Source organism: Chenopodium quinoa, unplaced genomic scaffold (assembly GCF_001683475.1).
Source record: "Chenopodium quinoa cultivar QQ74 unplaced genomic scaffold, ASM168347v1, whole genome shotgun sequence".
Classification (NCBI taxonomy): domain Eukaryota; kingdom Viridiplantae; phylum Streptophyta; class Magnoliopsida; order Caryophyllales; family Amaranthaceae; genus Chenopodium; species Chenopodium quinoa.
In genome coordinates, this window is record NW_018742329.1 from 3,898,014 (window position 1) to 3,918,278 (window position 20,265).

Sequence of the window (20,265 nt, forward strand, 5' to 3'; positions counted from 1 at the left end):
GAGATTAATTTTAGCATATGCCCCAAAGGTGTGGTTATTCTGGACAATTTTTCCTTAGTAAAAACATTTAAATTTAGTAAAAATAATTCAAGTTAAACAAAAACAATTTAATTTTGTACAAATGATTTTAATTTAGTAAAAATATTTTCATTTCAACAAATATAATTAAGGTGAAAAGAGTGGGCCTTAAACTTTGGGATATGGAAATTAAAATTGCAACCTGCTAAGTTATGAATCAAGAATTTATGGAAATTGAAATACCCTACCTAATTGAAAAGGTTATGAAATATCTTTAAAACTGGCAATAAATCAAACTAATAAGGAAACATATCATCTAGTAATAATTATTGAAATGTTTTATTAAAAACTTTTTCTCACCAATTATTGACTTAGGATGTGCAATTGTCATGATACACCTAACACTTAGGTGTAATTTTAATATGAATGTCATTACACATTATAATTTTACATACTCATGTAAAATTATATAATATTTAAATATCAAATGAATGATGTAGTGTGTCATTTCTTCTATACATTGTGAAAAATATAGTATACAAAGTATATTTTAAAACATGTATTTATATATTATCAACATTGTGAATGACATGAACAATAGCTAATTTAATGTTCCATGTATCAATTTTTTTTATCAAATTAATTTAATGAATTTATGTTAATTTTAATACCAAAGCTTAGTATGTAACATTCAATTATAATTTCAAAAGTTAGGAATAAATTAAAAAGTTGTATTTATGTATTGTTTAAATAATTATAGTCATGTAATTGGAAAAGTATACTTTTGCTGGAAGTAGAAACATAAAAGCAATAATAAACTTATAATTAGACTTAAAATTTAACACCCAAATTTATTATGATTTCATGAAAATTAAGATTACAATATTACTATTCAAAGGAAAAACAACAAACATTTAAATAACTTTATTGACCATCGTCTTTATGGCTTCTATTGAAATAAGATATTATTTAATTTAGTAACCAAGTTTTTGCTAATCTTTTTGAATTGAATTACTCCATATTTGCCAAAAGCAATAAGGATTGCGATGCTTCATATTCCATCACCTGGCTATTTGAATTGGTGCAAAAATCATTTAGTTGCCTCTGAAATATTTTCAGGTGATTTAAGTCAAGTTTTTCAATTGGTTGTTTTCCCTCAAACAAACAATTGTTTCCCCATTGGTTAAATTTCTCATTTTTTTGAGTTTCAGACTCGATTTGAGCATCCAAATTGATGAGTTCATGGTTGAGCTTTTGAACTCGATTCTGAGTCTTCTTGTTCGATGCACGAGATCCATTTTTATGGCTTCTACCTCGTTTCTGATTTCTATTTTGAAATCGATTAACCACAGTTTCAATATTTGGTTTCCCAAATGAAAAGGGTTTTCCTCCGGGAGAAAAGACAAGAATTGCAATCTCTGCTCCACACAAGGTAGAAAGCTCATTTGCTTTCTTAAAAACGCCTGATCGACGCTTGGAAAAAGTAACCAACCTTGATGAGCTTTTCTCTATTTTCTTCATTTCAATCTTTCGACGACCCATTTTCCTCTCTTATTTTTTGTTATTATGTATGTTATAATTTTATTGTGAATAACAAAGCTAGATCTAAAATCGCTTTTAAAGGAGAACAACGGATGATCCGAACGTTGTTTTTTTAATAAAAAAGATGTTGATCTAACCGTTGATATTTATTTATTAAAATGGGAATAAAAATTTAAATATGGGAAGGAATCTCAATAGATCGATCTACTTTAGCAGATTTCATAGGTATTAAAAATAATATATTTCCCACATGGAATCCACTTTAGCTTATTCCATAGTTATTATTGGTCTAATAATGATATATTTCCCACCTAATAAGCCCAAGGTGTTTCAATAAGTTTTGAACAGTCAAATATTTTAAATTATTTTACATTTTCCTCATTAACCATTTGTTTCATAATGGTATAGTGATGATGTCCCCTTTTATGTCTCATATTTAACAAACAAAGTAATACAAGAAAAATTATAAAATTTATTTGAAATTCGACTTCTTGTATACGAGGAAAACAAAGAATTTAAATAAAAATTGATTTTATTTTACGTATTCTAGATATTGGTGTTAGTCTACTAGATTATTATGAGATTAAAAAATAACAAAAGCTAAAATAACATAGAGTAAGAACATCATTTGATTATTAACTACATAACATTTTGCATTCACCAAGTTAAATTTAACAAAAATATTAGAGGTGTTAGAGTTATTTATATGAGTTAACTTTAATAAGGTTTTCCAATTTTTAAAAAGTTTACAAAATAAGAGGTGAGTAAGTGGTCGTTATATTTGAAAGTGTCTTCTATTACATGTTGTTAATGAGATTTTTTTTACTTTAAGAGGGATTATATTTTAATTGGATTATATGTTATTTTGGATAAAGATGAACAATTCTAATAATATGTATTTTTAAAGGAGGAATTCAAATGGTTAGTGTAGCATAATTATTATACTTCCTAGTTTTAAGAGATATTGAATCATAGAGATTTTTATGGTTCCTAATGTGAAACTTTAACCTTTGATATGTTTAATTCTCATTACGTAAAAATTATTAAAATTTGATATCTAGAAAGTATTAATCGGGATAAGTCAGCAAGATTTCACAAGACTATAATTTCACTAAAAGTAAATCATAATAAATTTTTAAGTAGTGTAATAGTCAACATGGTGTAATATATGTGGAATGAAGGAAAGCTTATTAAACGATTTTTTCACCATATAACGCCAAGTTTTCAATTTATTCGCTATACCACCCTTGCACTTTTTTAAATTCACAGTATACCCTCGATTTTAGGGGTGCCCATATAATTAAAACCAAAATCCAATCCAATCGAAACCGAATAATCAATTCGGATCAGATTGAGATTTTTTGTAAATTTATAATTTTAGATTGGATTAGATTCACCCTAATTGGATCCAAACTAAACTGAAAACCAAATTGTAAAATTTAACATGTATGACTATGGACTTTTGTAGTTGTTTCTCAAAGTTACGGTTAAAAGTTGTTGTTTCCTGTTCTCTTAACCTCCAGCCTTGTAGTTGTAATTGTGCATTGGGTTACATTGTTAACTATTATTGTAATGGACTAATGGTGCTGCCTTGTAGTTGTACTAGTTATTTTGAACAATTTATTTTGACTGGATATTAAATAATCTATGTTAGTCATGAATATTTTCCAGATTTGTATTAATATATATTAAGGATTGGACAAAATATTATTTTTATTATTGTTTTTTATTTTTATATCATTGTATTAGTCTATTAGATGCCTAAAATTTACGTATTTTAATGCGGATTTTCGAATCAAATCCTTATCGAATTTTATTTCAGATTGGATTAAGAGAGTGATTCGGATCAAATTGGATTGAAAAATTATAAACTGAATTATATTTCGGATCGGATTGGATTTTACTTAAATCCAAACCGAAAACTGAATGGGCACCCCTACTCGGGTTTTTTCAAAAATGCACTTAATATTCTTCACGACTATTGGTCGTTAGAACCATAAGTTAGTAAAGTTAATTATGCCACGAAACTACCATATATCCCTTCCTTTACCCTTTCAAACTAACCCCTTATCCCAATTCCCATCCCCCAAAACCAAATATTTTATTAAGGGAGGATGGACGGAGGAGATCTAGGGTGATTTTAGGGTTGGGGGAAGGGAGAGGTTGTTTCAGTATGGAGAATGGGATCGGGTGGTTTAAAGGTATAATTAATCAAATTTCATTCATCCTGTAGTCATTAAGGGTATTTACAGATTTTTATAAAAACTCATAGGTATAGATGCAAATACAAAAATTCTAGAGTGTATGATGAAAAAATTCAAGCTTTAATTGTATGTAAATTTCACAATTAATTAATGAATGGGCCTAAGAAAAAAAAATTAATTTCGACTAATAAATATATTTTGAAGATATTAAATTTTTATAGAAGTTTTTTATGATAGTTATAGTTAATTAGTTACTTGAAAGATTGAATCATTTTAATTTGATTTCACAATGAGAACGAATACAAACCAATCTGGGAGCAAAATTCAATTTACTTTTAGAATAAGAATTCTATCGAAAACAAAACAATAAATAACTTATCTGGAAAGTGGCTACTAGATCAGACTTGATTCTTGAATCATCATCAATTTAATGGTATTGGTTATCACGCCCGTTATTATCACAACTCCGAGAATTGATTGTAATTTCAACGAGTAGATGGATAAAAAGAGTAGAGTATATTAACCCCCAAAATTATGTAGAGAAGGACATAATGGCTAATTTGTTTTTTTCAATGTGATTGATGTTTAATCACATTTAAAAGTATGAAGATGTTATATAAGAATGGTAGGAAATCAATAAATAGATGGAGGAAAATCATGTTGCATCATGAAAGAAGGCAATTAATTATGTAACGGCGACTAAATATATTTATATACATATAAATAGCCAAAATGGCGTTACTAGTCAAATTAGATAGCAACACCAACAAAGGCAGTCAATACATGTAACCTCTCGAAACATTTATGAAAAAGATTAAGAAAAAAAAAAATTGTTTTAAAAATTTTACAACCTTAACTATTAAGAATGAGTAGGTTGAGGTTATATTTTTTTTCTAGGTGTAAGAAAATATATATATATTTTTCCTATGTACCACTATTTTCTCTAAATAAAAATGTCTTTTTTATTTTGTCATAAAAAAAAAAATATTGTATCTATGTATCTTAATTTTCCAATAGCTTATTTTTTATTTTTAGGAAGAAAAATTGTCAGAATCTACCCATCTAATAGGTCATTTTGTCAACAACTACTCGCTTAAAATTTTATCAAAAAAATACCCCTAAATTTAAAAAGTTTGACTATCACTAACCCATTTTGGTTTTCGCGCAATAAAATCTAGCTATTAGGGAACACTTTTATTTTTCCCTACAAAACTTAAGCCTAACCTTCGTCTATAACAACCAACCTCATCCACTTTGCAACGGCTTAACCTAAAAACACAGAAATTCAAAATTTTGTCAATTATAAAAGGGGAAATTAATTGATGATGATAGAACTAAAAGATATGTTACGTTGATTCTAAAGTTAAATGATTATAAAATCAGGGTTCATTTTGAAATAAAAATTGGGGTATTGCGACATTGAGGAAATTGGTTGATTTTCATTGTAATTTGATAATATAGGGTTACAAATATACTTTTTTTGCTTTTTAAATGCCTAATTTTTCATTTCGTTCTTAACTTTTGGAAGGAAATTTTAAAAAATGGACCCCACTAACCGGATTTTGCAGCCGAAAACCCAAAATGGGTAGTGCCCTTCAAACTTTTTAAATTTAGGGGGTAATTTTTTTGATGAAAATTTTAAGCGAGTAGTTGTTAATGAAATGACCTATTAGGTGGAAAATTCAATAATTCTCGACAATTTGTCCTTATTTTTGAAAGAAATGGTGCCCTTCGAACAAGTGTATTATTCTGATATCAAGTTCAGAATTATTAGAAATCTAATATATTCAGTAAGGTCAAGTGATCAGAATGCTGGGTGGAGGCCGCTTCCAATCAGTAATATTAATGTATAATTAATATTACAGCTTAATCTTGATTGAACCCTTCGGATCACACCCAAGAAAATATACGAACCGACTCGAAGAATTAATTCGGAAGAAATTAATTCGTCGCCCGAGTATTAAAATTAGACATCGGAAATTCGAGCTTAGAGCGTCGTAACCAAGCGTCGGAAGTCGAGTCAAAAATAATAAAAGACGAGACGGAAAAATTAGTAATAAATCAACAATGACTAAAATACCCCTAGCATCGGAATCCCGAGTGCTAGGGGATTAGGCAAGCTAGCAGCCCGCACCATGTGCGAGGCTTGCTAGCAAGCTACGGCCAGCAGCCCGCAAGCATTGTGTGGCTTGCTGGCGCGCGCTACTGCTAGCATCCCGCACATGTGCGTGGCTCGCTACTAGCGCCTATCGACAGCAGCAGCCCGCACATATGTGCGTGGGCGTGCTGGGCCAAGAAGGCAGCAGCTAGCAGCCCGCGTGTGCGGGGCTAGGCTAGGCCGAGTGCTAAGGTGAGTCATAGGGGAAGCATGTGAAGGGAGTGTGTTTGTGTAAGGACAAGTGGCACAAGGAGAGGAAGGAGTGGGGAGAAAGTATGGTCCCCTCCTCTCCAAGTGGTCCTCACTTCTCTTTACATACAACAAGGACACTTGTTGATTTATTACTTGCTTGCCTATTTAATTTATTTTAGCTTTAAATTTAATTGTGAAATTTCATGATCCCACATTGATGGGATTGAAATTCTCATTCCCACTTTTCCTTATAAATACCCATGTTGGGTTTTGGAGAAAAGTGTTTGAGTGGGAGTTAGAAAGAGCATTGCACTTTTGGCAAAAACTCTTAAACTTCATTAACACTTGGGTTTTGGTCGGACCTTGCTAACTCCAAGGTAGCGGACCTAAAAAGTCGGTGTTCGTCCTTTGTGGGTGGATACCGTTGGAGGCTCGGTATTTTCGGAGCTAAAGCTTTCAAGTAAGAGCCCATTTGGTCTGGCGAAGCACGTGTCAAAGGTAAATTCCGATTTTATCCTTTTATGTTTATTTGTTATGCTTCATGGTTTTATTAATTGTGAGTGGTTCTTTAGGTCGGGGTTGTTTCCGCGGTAAGTTGGACTTATCAAACCCCAACAATTTTATCATTATTAAAAATTCCACCATTAAAAAATCACGTTCAATAAAAAAAATCCACCATTAAAAAAATCCAGCATTATTATCATTTTTTTCTTTCACCTCCGATCATCAAAACTCCCTTATTAGACCTTTATTTTTTCTACTAATTTAAATCAACCTAACCCCTACTTTTTAATTTATTCATTCTTGTTCAACTAACCTTCACAATCTTATTTTTCCGTTGAATATGAATGATTCATAATATGCGAGTTATACTTTGGGAAAAAGGGAGTATGATTTTTGATTGACATCTTAAATAGGTGAAAAAAGTAAAGCAAGAAAGGTAATATTTTAATTCAAGGAAGAAAATCAATGAGAAAGAAAAATAAGTGATATAAATTAATTATGTAATGACCACATAATAATTTGTTTAGCAAAGGTGATTTCAAGTTAGTGCAGCATAGGTTAAGGACTCTGGCTACTTTTGCAGCTGCTTCTGGTTTGGTGGCTAATGAAGGCAAGTCTAATATAAACTATTGTAATATTGAGAAAGAGGAGAAAGACAGATTGCTTCAGAATTCTGGCTTTTGTGAAGGCATGCTCCCTTTCAAGTATCTTGGAGTGAATACAGCTCCAAGAAACTGTCTAGAGATGAATGTCAATGCTTAACTGATAAGATTACTACAAGGATTAGAAGTTGGGGTTGCAGAACTCTTTCCTATGCAGGACGAACACAACTTGTGAATTTTGTGCTTATGTCTCTTCACAATTATTAAGCTAATATCTTTATTATTCCAAAAGTGGTGCTAGATGGTGTTTATGCCATCTGTAGGAATTATCTTTTGGAAGGTAGAGTTGTGTATACCAAAGCTCCCCCAATAGCTTGGGACATTGTTTACAGATGCAAGAACCAAGGTGGTTTAGGGGTGTAGAACTGTTACACTTGGAATATTACAGCTATTGGGAAACAGATATGGAATATTGCCCCAGAAAAAGACAATCGCTAGCTTAGATATGTCAATGAGATGTATTTGAAAGGTAGAACTTGGAAGATGTTCTAGTGTGCTCAAAACACTAGCTGAAACTAGAAGAAGCTTTGGTGGGTTAAGGATAAAATGAAAGCAAGTTACTCTGGGAATGTTTGGAATGACAATTCAAAAGGGTACACAATTGCAATTGGGTATAATTGCCTGAGCACTCAACATGATAAGGCTGAGTGAGGTGATTGGGTTTGGTATAAACTTAACATCCCTAAGCATAAATTTGTGTGTTGGATTATTATGTGGAGAAGGATTCGAGTTAGATCTCGCCTAGTCAAGATTGGGATGCTCTCTTATTCCTCTTGCCCTCTCTGCGAGAATGCATGGTGAAGAGACCATAGAATATTTATACTTTGATTGTGATTACAGTAGGAAGTGCTCTTATATCCTACAAAGGAAGCTAAGAATTAAGATGGAGCCTCGAAATATTGAAGAGTGCAACAACAAGATAAGAACCATTAAAGGAAGATTTCAGAAGCAGGTTGTTTACAGCTGTTATGCTGGGCTATTATTTGTCACCTGGAGATAGAGGAAATAAGTAATCTGGGATAGGTGTCTTATGCAAACAGAGAAGGTGATTCAGGGTCTTTGGTTTGAGCTTTTTCAAGAATCTCTTATGCTATGTCATCTAAGACTACCAGAAGAAAGCAGCAGTGGTTAATGGACTTATTTAGCAGTTGATAGCTTGCAGTTGTATACATTTTGTACTTTTTTGTTTATGTTTTATTATCGTTGTTTTGGTCTCTTGGGGCTCCTTTCCCTTTGGTGTATGACTTACTGTTTTGATGATTTATAAAAAGAATTTATACCTTTTTTCAAAAAAAATAAAAATATCACATAATACATATGGAAAGAAATGGTGATAAATAAAAAGATGACTTTGAAAAAGGTTGTGGTAGATCTTTTTTTTTTTTTTTTTGTGGCAAGGAATTGAAACACGCTTCTTCTGTCTTCTTTTAAATACAATACTACTCATTACAAACATGTTGATGCATTATTTTAGTCATTAATATGTTTCATCCCTAATATGTAAAAATTATACGTAAAAATCAAAATGACTTTAAAAAGATCCTACATGCATGACTATATTTGTTCTGAACTATAAATCATCAAAGCTAGACAAAGTGATGTATATGAATAGTGAAAAAACAAAGTGTTGCATTTAAAAGAAAATTGAGGGAGTATAACTTTAATGCAAGTCCTTTAATTAGAATTAATAAAATTAGTTTGAATATAATTTGGAATTCTATCGAATAAGGTTTTTTTTTTTATTTTTTTTTTTATTTTTTTTTATTCCATAAAGTAGATATGATTCTTTAAAAACAAATATCAAGGAAAACTTAAATGGTACAATTAAGATCAAGTATTAATAATAGGAAATTTCACACTGGTAGCCATAAAGAATTGCACATTTTCAATAGTAACAATTTTTTTTTTACGAATTCCCCAAAATTGCATTACTTTTGTTAAGTATTCCAAACATGACAATATTTTTGTATTTAACAACTAATCAAATTTATTAAACAATAATCACTAGTAGAAAAATTCAAAAAGGCAACCCCCTTTTGGCACCGGTTCAAGCCAAACCGGTGCCAAAACCCGGCCCAAAAATGGGCGGGATTAAAAAAGTTGGTAAAAGGCACCGGTTCAACTCAAACCGGTGCGAAAAAACTAAAAAGCACCGGTTTGAACCGGTGCCTTAGTGAACCGGTGGTTTTTTTTTAAATAAAAAAAAAACCCGGCCCTTTATTTCATTCATTCCCTCCTTTCTACCCCCTTCTTTCTTCTTCCTTTCCTTAACCATTCACCTTGCCTTCACTGTTTCATTCGAAAAACCCAAACCACTGCTGCCTTCGTCCCCTCCTTTTCCCTCCACCACTGCTGCCACCTTGAACACCACCAGAAAACACATAGCCTGGTCTCCGTCCCCTCCTTTTCCCTCCATCTCTGCTGTTCGAATTGAACAAGCCGCGTCGCAGCCCTGCTGTTCGAATTGAAGAAGCCTCGGTCTGCCGCCGCGCCGCAGCGCTGTTCTCCTGTTCTCTTATCCTTTTCTCTACTGCCGCGCCACCTTCGACCCTTCTTTTGCTGCACCACCTTCAACCGTCGCGCCGCAGCCCTGCTCTTCTTTTCCTGCGTACAGCACCGCCTTCTTTTGCTCTTTTCATCAAATTCACCTTCTTTTGCTGCACCGCCTCCATCTCCGCGTACAGCAGCACGCCTCCACCTCCATCAACACGTACAGCAGCACGCCTCCACCTCCACCAGCGCGCACAGTCTTCCAACTAATTTAGGGTAAGTTTTTTATTTTTTTTGTTAAAAATTAAACAATTATTTTGAAATATGTAATTATATTATTTTCAATAGCATTTTGAACAATTATTGTTAAGAAAATTAAAGTCAAGGAATGTATATAATTTTACCTAATTTTTTTAATTTTTGCATTGGTTGTTTATTTAGAAATTTTGAATACATATTATACATTAGAGTAATTTTGTATGTTTAGAGTAATTTTGAATACATATTATAGATTAGAGTAATTTTGCATTACCTTGTTCCTTAGTTGAAAAATTTGTATGTTTTAATGGGTTATTTTGAGGTTGATTTAATGATTAATTATGAATATAATAGAGATTAGTAAAAATGTTACTTAATTAGTTGAGTTTTTGTATGTTTTAATGTGTAATTTTAGGTTGTTTTAATGGGTAATTGTGAATATATTAAAGAATTAGTGACCTTGCTTCTAATTAGTTGTGAATAAATTAGAAAATTGTGAATAAATTAGAGAATTGTGATTACATTATAGATTTGTGAATAATTTAGAGAATTGTGATTAAGTTAGAGAATTGTGCATAAATTAGAGAAATAGTGATATTGCCACTTAATTAGTTGTGAATAATTAGAGAATTGTGAATGCATTAGAGAATTGTGAATAAATTAAAGAATTGTGAATACATTAGAGATTTGTGAATATATTAGAGAATTAGTGACGTTGCTAATTTTTTTTTTTAATATATAGATTCATATGTGAATTGAAGCAAGAGTTTAATTAGCTTGAGGACTACGTACATATTGAGCTCAAGTGGGTAGTTGCTATATTGGTATGACTACTAAACTTTACTTAGCTATATTTCTTTCTATTCATCCATTTAATAAAAGTTTATTCATGAAATTGCAACTTGTGTATTGTTTAATTGCAAATAAATACAACAATATATAGAATACTTGAATTGCATCATCATATGCCTAGATACCCTTTCAAGGCTTTCTCATTAGGAGAAAGTCTTGAATAGTCCCCGGTTGGGACTGTTCTTGAATGTGTACTCTCACTTAGGTGGTGAATGTATGTTTTCTTTTCGATTTTAAGGAACATCTCGGCTTACCATTTCCTCACTATGTTCTCTGGGTACATATGTGGGTAATTAATTATCTACATCGTGTACTTGGAGAACTAGGGGGAAATGCTGCCGGATTTTCCTTAAAATTGGAAAGTTGACATACATTCACTAGTGAGTGTAGACATTCAAGGATGGGTTAGGTTGGAGTGATAAGGACCCTTTGGAAACATGCATTTTTTCACTATATGAATGGTATATTCACGTTTTGTACTTGAATTTGATTTACATAAAATATGTAGCACTTACACATTATAATTATATGGTGCTATATATATGTTTAGAGACAATTTACTAAATGGAGAAGGATCGTGGTTGGATGTATGGTAGACGCGATACATTGGAATTTTGGAATGGGGTTCAAGAGTTTTGCGAGAGGGCTTTAGCTTATCAACGCACACTAGGAGGCAAAGGCCTTTATTGTCCTTGTGTTGATTGTAATTGTGTGAATGTGGTCGATAGTGTTGAAATCATTAGAGATCATGTATTATGTCGTGGGTTTAGGCAATTTTACCATGTGTGGATTTGGCACGGAGAAAGTGGAGAGTACAGTGGGGATCTTGATCGGAATGATGTGCGTGTTAGAAGCACTGAGATTCATGTGGACGAGGAATACGAGAATGATGAGTATATTGTTGATAATGGTGAGGATGGGGCCGATGAAGATCAGGCGGATGAGGTCGAGGATGAACAAGTGGATGAGATGTTGCAAGGTGTTGAAGGTGAAGTGTTTGAATTATTATCGGAGGCTTCCAAAAAGCCTTTGTATCCCGGGTACAAAAAATACTCCAAACTATCGGCCGTGCTAACACTTTTCAACATTAAGTCGAAGCATGGGTGGACGGACATCAGTTTTACTTCTTTGTTGACCGCATTAAGTGATATGTTGCCTGATGGGAATGAAATTCCTAAGTCTTATTATTACGCAAAGAAGCTCATGTGTCCCTTTGGTTTGGAGTATAAGAAGATACATGCATGTCCTAATGACTGTATTTTGTATCGAAATGAGTATGAAAATCTGCAGGAGTGACCACGATGCAAGCGGTCGTGGTACAAGCACATGAGTTGCAATCCTGGCACGGAGGGACCCCCTTCTAAGGTGTTGTGGTATCTTCCCATTATTCCAAGGTTTAAGCGTCTCTTCTCAATACCAAAAGACGCTAAAAACTTGAGGTGGCATGCAGAGGGAAGAAAGAAAAACAGAATGCTGAAGTATCTAGCTGACTCTCCACAGTGGAAGAACATTGATTTGAAGTTTGAGGAATTTGGTAATGAAGTCACAAATTTAAGGCTTGGATTGTGCACGGACGGGATGAATCCATTTGGCACTCTTAGTACCCAACACAGCATATGGCCGGTACTTTTAGTGATTTATAATTTGCCTCCTTGGCTGTGCATGAAACGTAAGTATGTAATGCTTTCATTGCTAATAACTTGTCCTAAGCAACCTGGAAACGACATAGATGTTTACCTTGCGCCGCTTATTGACGACTTGAAAAAGATGTGGGACAAAGGGGTTTCCGTTTTCGATGCTCATCAGAACGAGATGTTCACATTGCGTGCAGCCCTTATGTGGACCATGAATGACTTCCCTGCATATGGCAACTTGTGTGGGGTACAAGGTCAAAGGGAAAAAAGCATGCCCCATATGTATTGATGACACATCAAGCGTATACCTAACTCATTCTCACAAAGATGTGTACCTACGGACTCGAAGGTTCCTTAGGCGTGATCACCCGTACCGTAGGCAGAAAAAGGCTTTTGATGGAACCGTGGAAGAGGATACTGCGCCTAGACCATTGACTGGTGCTGAGATTAGTGCTCGGGTGAAAGGGATACAAACGGTGTTTGGAAAATAAGAAAAAATTGTGGTCTCAGCTGCTTTGTTTAAGAAAGAATCAATCTTTTGGAAGCTGCCGTACTGGAGAGAACATGACGTTAGGCATTGTCTTGATGTGATGCATATAGAGAAGAATGTGTGTGATGCTCTTTTGGGGACGCTTATGAATATCCCAGGCAAAACAAAGGACGGAAAGGGTGCACGGTTAGATTTGCAAGAGATGGGGATTCGTTCAGAATTGTGGCCTCAAGAAAAGGTCAGAAAGGGAAAGAAGCCGAGAATAGAAGATGAAAGTGTTTCGAAAAAAGGGAAGGAGACGAGCAAGGGAAAGGGAAAGGCCAAAGATGCGTCAAAGAAGAAAGTTAAGGGTAAAGGGAAGGATGAAAATAATTATTTACCCCCAGCTTGCTATACATTGTCAAGGGTAGAGAAACGTATGTTTTGTGCATGTTTGTACGGCATTAAGGTTCCATCAGGGTACTCATCTAACATGAAAAGATTTGTAACCTTAAATGGAGAATTGAAGCTGATAAGTATGAAATCCCATGATTGTCACATTATGATGCAAGTATTCCTACCGATTGCAATCCGTGGTATTCTACCGAAACACGTGAGGGAAGCGATTACAAGCCTTTGTTCGTTTTTCAATACAATTTGTAGCAAAGTTCTTGATCCTTGTACACTAGATGCTTTACAAGCTGATGTGGTTGTGACTTTGTGCAAATTTGAGATGTATTTCCCACCCTCATTTTTTGACATAATGGTTCATCTGGTTCTTCATTTGGTGCGTGAGATTAAGTTGTGCGGTCTAGTGTTCATGAGGTGGTGCTACCCTTTTGAAAGACACATGGGTACATTACAAGATAAAGTACGGAACCGAGCTCAACCTGAAGGAAGTATAATGCAAGGGACAGTGGGTGAGGAGATAGGTAACTTTGTGGCGGACTACATAGCCCTTGCTCAACCTATTGGTCTTTCTACTTCTCGACATGAAGGTAGACTTGATGGTCATGGCACAATTGGGTCGAAACGAATGTCACCAGACCGAGATCAGTTCTTACAAGCACACCTTTATGTGTTGCACCATGTTTCAGATGTGCACCCATATTTAGACGAGCACATGGCTTGTTTGCGTGCCGAATTTCCATCCAAAGGTGAAAGGGCACTTATGCAGTTGCATAATAAGAAATTTGTTGATTGGTTTCGTGAACGAGTAATGAGTGGATTGAATGATACTAATGTGACCGATACAGTACGGTGGCTTGTGTACGGTCCTAGGGATGATGTTCGTTCATTTGAGGGATATGACATCAATGGGTACACTTTTTGGACCGAGGCTCGTGATTTGAAATCTTCCTCCACCCAAAACAGTGGTGTAACTCTTGTGGCATCGTCAAGGGAGTTTGCAAGTTCTAAGGATAAATCACCTGTCGATGCAGAGTTGTCATACTATGGTCGAATTCAAGAAATATGGGAGCTTGATTATTGTGACTTCACGGTTGCTCTTTTCAAGTGTAAGTGGGTTGATAATATCAGGCGTAACGTCAAACATGAGGACTTTACTCTTGTAGATCTTGGCCACTTGAATGATAGTGCGGAACCATTTATCCTTGCATCTCAAGCTAAGCAAGTGTTCTACGTAACTGACCCAATGGATTCAAAATGGTCTATAGTGCTAGCTGGCAAAAGAAGAATCCTAGGCATTGGAGATGTTGAGGATGAGGAAGAATATGATGCGTTTGATGATTCAGCACCTTTCACTGTTCCTAGACCTGGAGTACTAAATGACATAGACAACGAAGCAGGTTATATGCGATCAGACCACAACGAAGGAATTTCAGAATGAGGTAGTTTGATTAAAAGTTAGTAATGGTTTCATTGCAAATATAGTTTAGTTATCATGTATATAGGAGCATAAGTAGGCGAAAATGATATATTTGTAGTTTGAAATTGCCTAAGTGTACTCATTATCATGCATATACAAGGTTATAGGACCATAAGTAGGTGAAACTGGCATAAATAGCTTCTACTAAACCAACTCCTTTGTTTTGTGTATGAACTAACATTTATTCATTCTAACAACCTATTTTCCATATGTAGATTGAAATTTCCATTTTGTACTCATTATCATGCATATACAAGGTTATAGGACCATAATAAGTAGGTGAAAATGGCTAAAATAGCTTCTACATAACCATAATAACTATCATGCATATACTTTACTATAAACTAATATTGTTTTATGATTGCTTTGACAGGTGCTTATATCTCATGGCGGACGATCATGATCCTCGTTTGGTAGAGGACATTGACGATGATGAGTATGAGGACGAGTACGAGGATGACGACTCCGATGATAGTGATGGTCCTTATGATGCGAATAAGGAGGATGACTTGGGTGAGCCAGAGGATCAGGCTCAAGATGAGTTCGAGCGTAGGCTTGACGATTTTGAAATGTCAGCTGAACGTGCACCGGCCATTGTAACTACAACACGTGAGATTGTTGGTGAGAACCCGACTCCTGAAAGTCAAGGCCAAGGACAAGATGAAAACAACACAGGTGGTGGAGGGGGGGAAAAGGCACCGGCTGAAAGAAAAACAAGGGGTCCGACGAGAAGCTTTAAGAAACCGGACGGTCCCATGGTCTTGGAGTATGACAACAAAGGCCAACCCGGGCCCAAATGGCGTCGACAATATGCTAATCAAGTTGGCTTATGTTCGCGGAAAATCCCCATTACACTTGTAATGCGGCAAGTACCTCCGGGTTTGATTCAAGCATTTTGGGATGATACAAGGGTAAGTGTGTTTTTGGCACATTTAGACAATTTAAGATACCTTAACCTTATGATTGTTTTTAAATATCAACTAATAATCGATTTTAATTTGTGCTTGTAGAGGCAGTTTTCTATTCCTAATGATCCCGAGAAGAAAAGGGTGTTTGTCTCTTTATTAGGGGAAAGATTCAGAGGCTTTAAGACCAAGTTGACTAATCGGTGGATCCAGAAGAAGAAGAAGGTGCAAACAAAGAAGAAGAATGCCAAAGAGGATAACCGTCTCCCGTGGCAAATATGGCCGACCGTGTCAAAAGATGATTGGGAAGAGTTCGTTAGAATGAAGAGTCAAAAGAAAGCCATTGTAAGTTTGTGTAAATCTGATGTCAATTGAATAATAGCTTGACACTTTTTGTATTAATGAGACTAACATTTTTTGTTTTGTAGGAACTTCGAGAGCAAAATCAAGCGAATGCAGAAAAGAAGGAATACGTCCATCGTATGGGTCCTAAGACTTTTGCTGAAAAGAGACCTGAGTGGGCCGCTTCGGGTTTATACCCTAAAGCGCTTCTAGTGGGATCGAAGGAACCCTCTAGTTCCACGATCACTACATTGGTGAGTCGTGCCGGTGATTTCTTTTGTTCTCTCCATTCGTTTGATAAGAAAACCGGAAAATGGTTCATCAAGGGTCCGGAAGCCAAAAAACTGGCGGATAAGCTAGTAAGTTACCTATGAATTGTTGAAATTAAGTCACTTATGCATCTAATCACTGTACAAACCATTAACTGTTTTACTTACCTCATTTTTCCTTATGCTATAGCTTGAGCACACTCAAGAGATGGTGGAGGGAAAATTTGAACCAAGTGTGGAGAATGACCCTTTCACCATGGCTTTGGGAAGGCCATACCATCCAGGACGAGTAGTAGGTTCGGGAGGGTCATTGCTTGGATGGAATAAGGTGATGGGTCCCGAATACACAAAATCGAGTAGATCTCGAGCCAGTGTTAACTCACCGGGGGAGTTGGATGCCAAGGTGGCATCAATTAAGGAACAAGTACGCAACGAGTTAGTTGGTGAATTGAATGCTTGGGCGAAGCTGATGAACTTACCGACTTTGCCGTTCCTCACTCGTACCCCGGTCGACTCATGTTCTGAACCAGAAGGACAAGGAGAAGGTGATAGACATGGAGGAGATGAGATACGTGGTGAAGATGTGCCACCTCAGGTAAAATCAATTGGGTTATTAAAAGTTTTAAAATACCGAGTTAATTGAGATTTTAGGTGCAATGATTGATGTACTGTTGCAGGTTCCTACTCCTACTCATGCGGACTCGAGGGAGCTTGAAAATCCAACACCGCATGAATTTCCAGAGTTACAGGTGATTTGTAACCATCTACCTTAATGAATTTTGTTATATCTATGTTGTTGTAAAAGTCCTATTTAACTATCTTCTTTTTATATATATACTTGTGTAGGAAGACACCCGGTGTGCACTTCTAGCCTCGGGGCATGCAAATAGTACCGTGTTGAGTTTGGTGGCGTATGGTAGTGCCCAACCGACGACGGGTGCTACGGCAGGGCCACATTATTACTCGGTTGGGATCGATTCACTGGTTGCAGGGTTCAAAGACATCCCACTACCCATACCGATAGAGGAGGTTGAGATAACAGCGCTTTGGCAAGCTGTAGGTAGCTTCGTTGATTGTCCACGTGCATGGGTGAAGTTGATTAATAAGGAGGTAAATTAGCTACTTACTTGCCTATTTTCTTCATTTCTCAACTTATAAACTCCTTGCATCTCAAAACAACTCATAATCACATATTTATAAGTGTTTGTCATTTGAAATTACATAAAAATCGCCAAGTTCTAAGTTTTTGGGTCTAATTCATCAAAAAAAGCCATTTTGACCCGAAATGGCTACTCACTCGGCTATTTTCTTCATTTCTCAACTTATAAACTCCTTGCATCTCAAAACAACTCATAATCACATATTTATAAGTGTTTGTCATTTGAAATTACATAAAAATCGCCAAGTTCTAAGTTTTTGGGTCTAATTCATCAAAAAAAGCCATTTTAACCCGAAATGGCTACTCACTCGGCTATTTTCTTCATTTCTCAACTTATAAACTCCTTGCATCTCAAAACAACTCATAATCACATATTTATAAGTGTTTGTCATTTGAAATTACATAAAAATCGCCAAGTTCTAAGTTTTTGGGTCTAATTCATCAAAAAAAGCCATTCTGACCCGAAATGGCTACTCACTTGCCTATTTTCTTCATTTCTCAACTTATAAACTCCTTGCATCTCAAAACAACTCATAATCACATATTTATAAGTGTTTGTCATTTTAAATTACATAAAAATCGCCAAGTTCTAAGTTTTTGGGTCCAATTCATCAAAAAAGTCATTTTGACCCGAAATGGCTACTCACTTGGCTATTTTCTTCATTTCTCAACTTATAAACTCCTTGTATCTCAAAACAACTCATAATCACATATTTATAAGTGTTTGTCATTTGAAATTACATAAAAATCGCCAAGTTCTAAGTTTTTGGGTCCAATTATAAGTGATTGTGAGTTGAAACTTATTATTTCACAAACTATTTCAGATTCCAATGGAAGCAAAACTTCAAAGAGAAAGAGGGTGGAGAAGCCTAAAAGAATTTATCAACCTAAGAAGAAGCTAAGTGAACAACAGTCCAAGAGTGAACAAGCGTCGAAGTTGCACTCTTCGAAAGGTTCACACATGCCACCTACTCCACTTGTTGAAGACATTGTTCTTCAATCGCTCTCTACTGACATGACCTTTCTTCACAACCGTGCTTGTCATTTGCTCGATCCCATGGAAGTTGCACTTACTAAGGCAATGTTCCACTATGATGAGGATGCAATTGCATGGATCAGCAAAGAAGATGTGAAGGAATTTCTACGTGGTGCAAAGCTTAACATTTCCCTCATTCAAACATTCATGAGGTACTTCAATGCCCACATAATCTATACTTTTTTCAAGTTATTCAAATTGATGGTGATTATCCTACATCTGATAAATTAATCAATGTTCATGCACGCAGAGCACTACAGGAGCACTTAACTGACACTAATTCTCCTTGTAAAGTTGGGTGGTTATGCCCCGAGCAGTTATCCACTACTAAAATCATAGGCAACCCCCATGACGTGTTGTACTATGTTGAACAGAGTATAAGGGAATCAACGCGTGCGGGAGACAAGTTCATATTCGCCCCATGTTATACAGAGTAAGTCTAACCATGTCAAATTCAATCGATTTGGCCTCATTATATGTTGACTCCTAAATATTAATTACCTTGTCTATTGCGAACTTATGTAGGGAGCATTGGAGCCTCATGGTGATTTGTAATTCCACTAACACAATTTATCACCTTGATTCAGCTCGATCATCGGAGAAGTGGCTCGTGAAGTCTATATTGCAAAAGTAAATATATATAGCAACCTATAGTGATGATTATTGCTAATAATAACTAATTTAGTAATCATATGACTAATCAAATTTGATTGTATTTTTTTATACTACAGTGTTATGAAGAAGCTACATTGTCGTGCTCCAAAGGGTCCAACATGGAAGACACCGTCGGTAATTTACATGATATTATTGTGATTATCTTGAAAATCTATGGTAGTAAATATTTTCTCATTTCCTTTGCATGTTTCACTGATGTGATTTGTTTTTCATATGCTAGTGCGCACAACAAGAGAATGGACTTGATTGTGCTTTGTATGTGATGAGATTCATGCTTGACATTGTGACTCATTGTACGGACACTCAACAGCTTGATGAGGTAAGTCCTAAAACCTCTTGAAATTCTATATTGATGTGATTTCACGCCTTAGACACTTAATATTACCCAACAATGGTATGTTATGAGAAACAAAAAAGCTATTTCACAAGAAAGGTAGAAAATGGGCTGAATAGAAGTCATATGTGCCATGTTAGGGCCATTTTGTGTTAATATGCTCTTTTGATGTGATTTCTTTCCTTATACACATATAACTAGATAATATTGACATGTTATGAGATAAATAAAGTTCATTTAATAAGAAATGTAGGAAATAGGCAAAGTAAGGTCATATAGGCCATATTCGGGCCATTTTGAGTAAAAAGCGTCATAAACCTTAATAAAATGCTCTCCTATACAATTTTAGGGCTTACACACATAAAACTACCCAACATTGACATGTTATGAGAAAGAAATAGTTCATTTGATAAGTAATGTAGAAAATGGGCTACATAGAAGTCATATAAGCCCTATTTGGGCCATGTTGAGTAAAATGCGTTGTTAAACTTCTTGAAATGCTATATTGATGTGATTTCTAGCCTTAGAAACCTAATATTATCCAACAATGACATGTTATGAGAAACAAAAAGGCTATTTCACAAGAAAGGTAGAAAATGGGCTGAATAGAAGTCATATGGGCCATATTAGGGCCATTTGTGTTAATATGCTCTTTTGATGTGATTTCTTTCCTT

General features: G+C 35.2%; 2 protein-coding genes across 2 annotated transcripts; one reads left to right on the forward strand and one right to left on the reverse strand.

Annotated features, from left to right (window-relative positions):
* Positions 1-868: 868 nt before the first annotated feature.
* LOC110689130 (agamous-like MADS-box protein AGL29) lies at positions 869-1,591 on the reverse strand. The gene has a single exon (XM_021865860.1). The coding sequence runs from the start codon at positions 1,558-1,560 to the stop codon at positions 1,030-1,032; it is 531 nt and encodes a 176-aa protein (XP_021721552.1). The 5' UTR covers positions 1,561-1,591; the 3' UTR covers positions 869-1,029.
* Positions 1,592-15,252: 13,661 nt separating this feature from the next.
* On the forward strand, positions 15,253-17,506 carry LOC110691588. The gene is made up of 5 exons (XM_021868534.1): positions 15,253-15,782; positions 15,882-16,121; positions 16,205-16,477; positions 16,578-16,811; positions 17,234-17,506. Exons 1-5 carry the CDS (start codon positions 15,258-15,260, stop codon positions 17,504-17,506), a joined length of 1,545 nt encoding a protein of 514 aa, XP_021724226.1. The 5' UTR covers positions 15,253-15,257.
* The last annotated feature ends 2,759 nt before the right edge of the window (positions 17,507-20,265 follow it).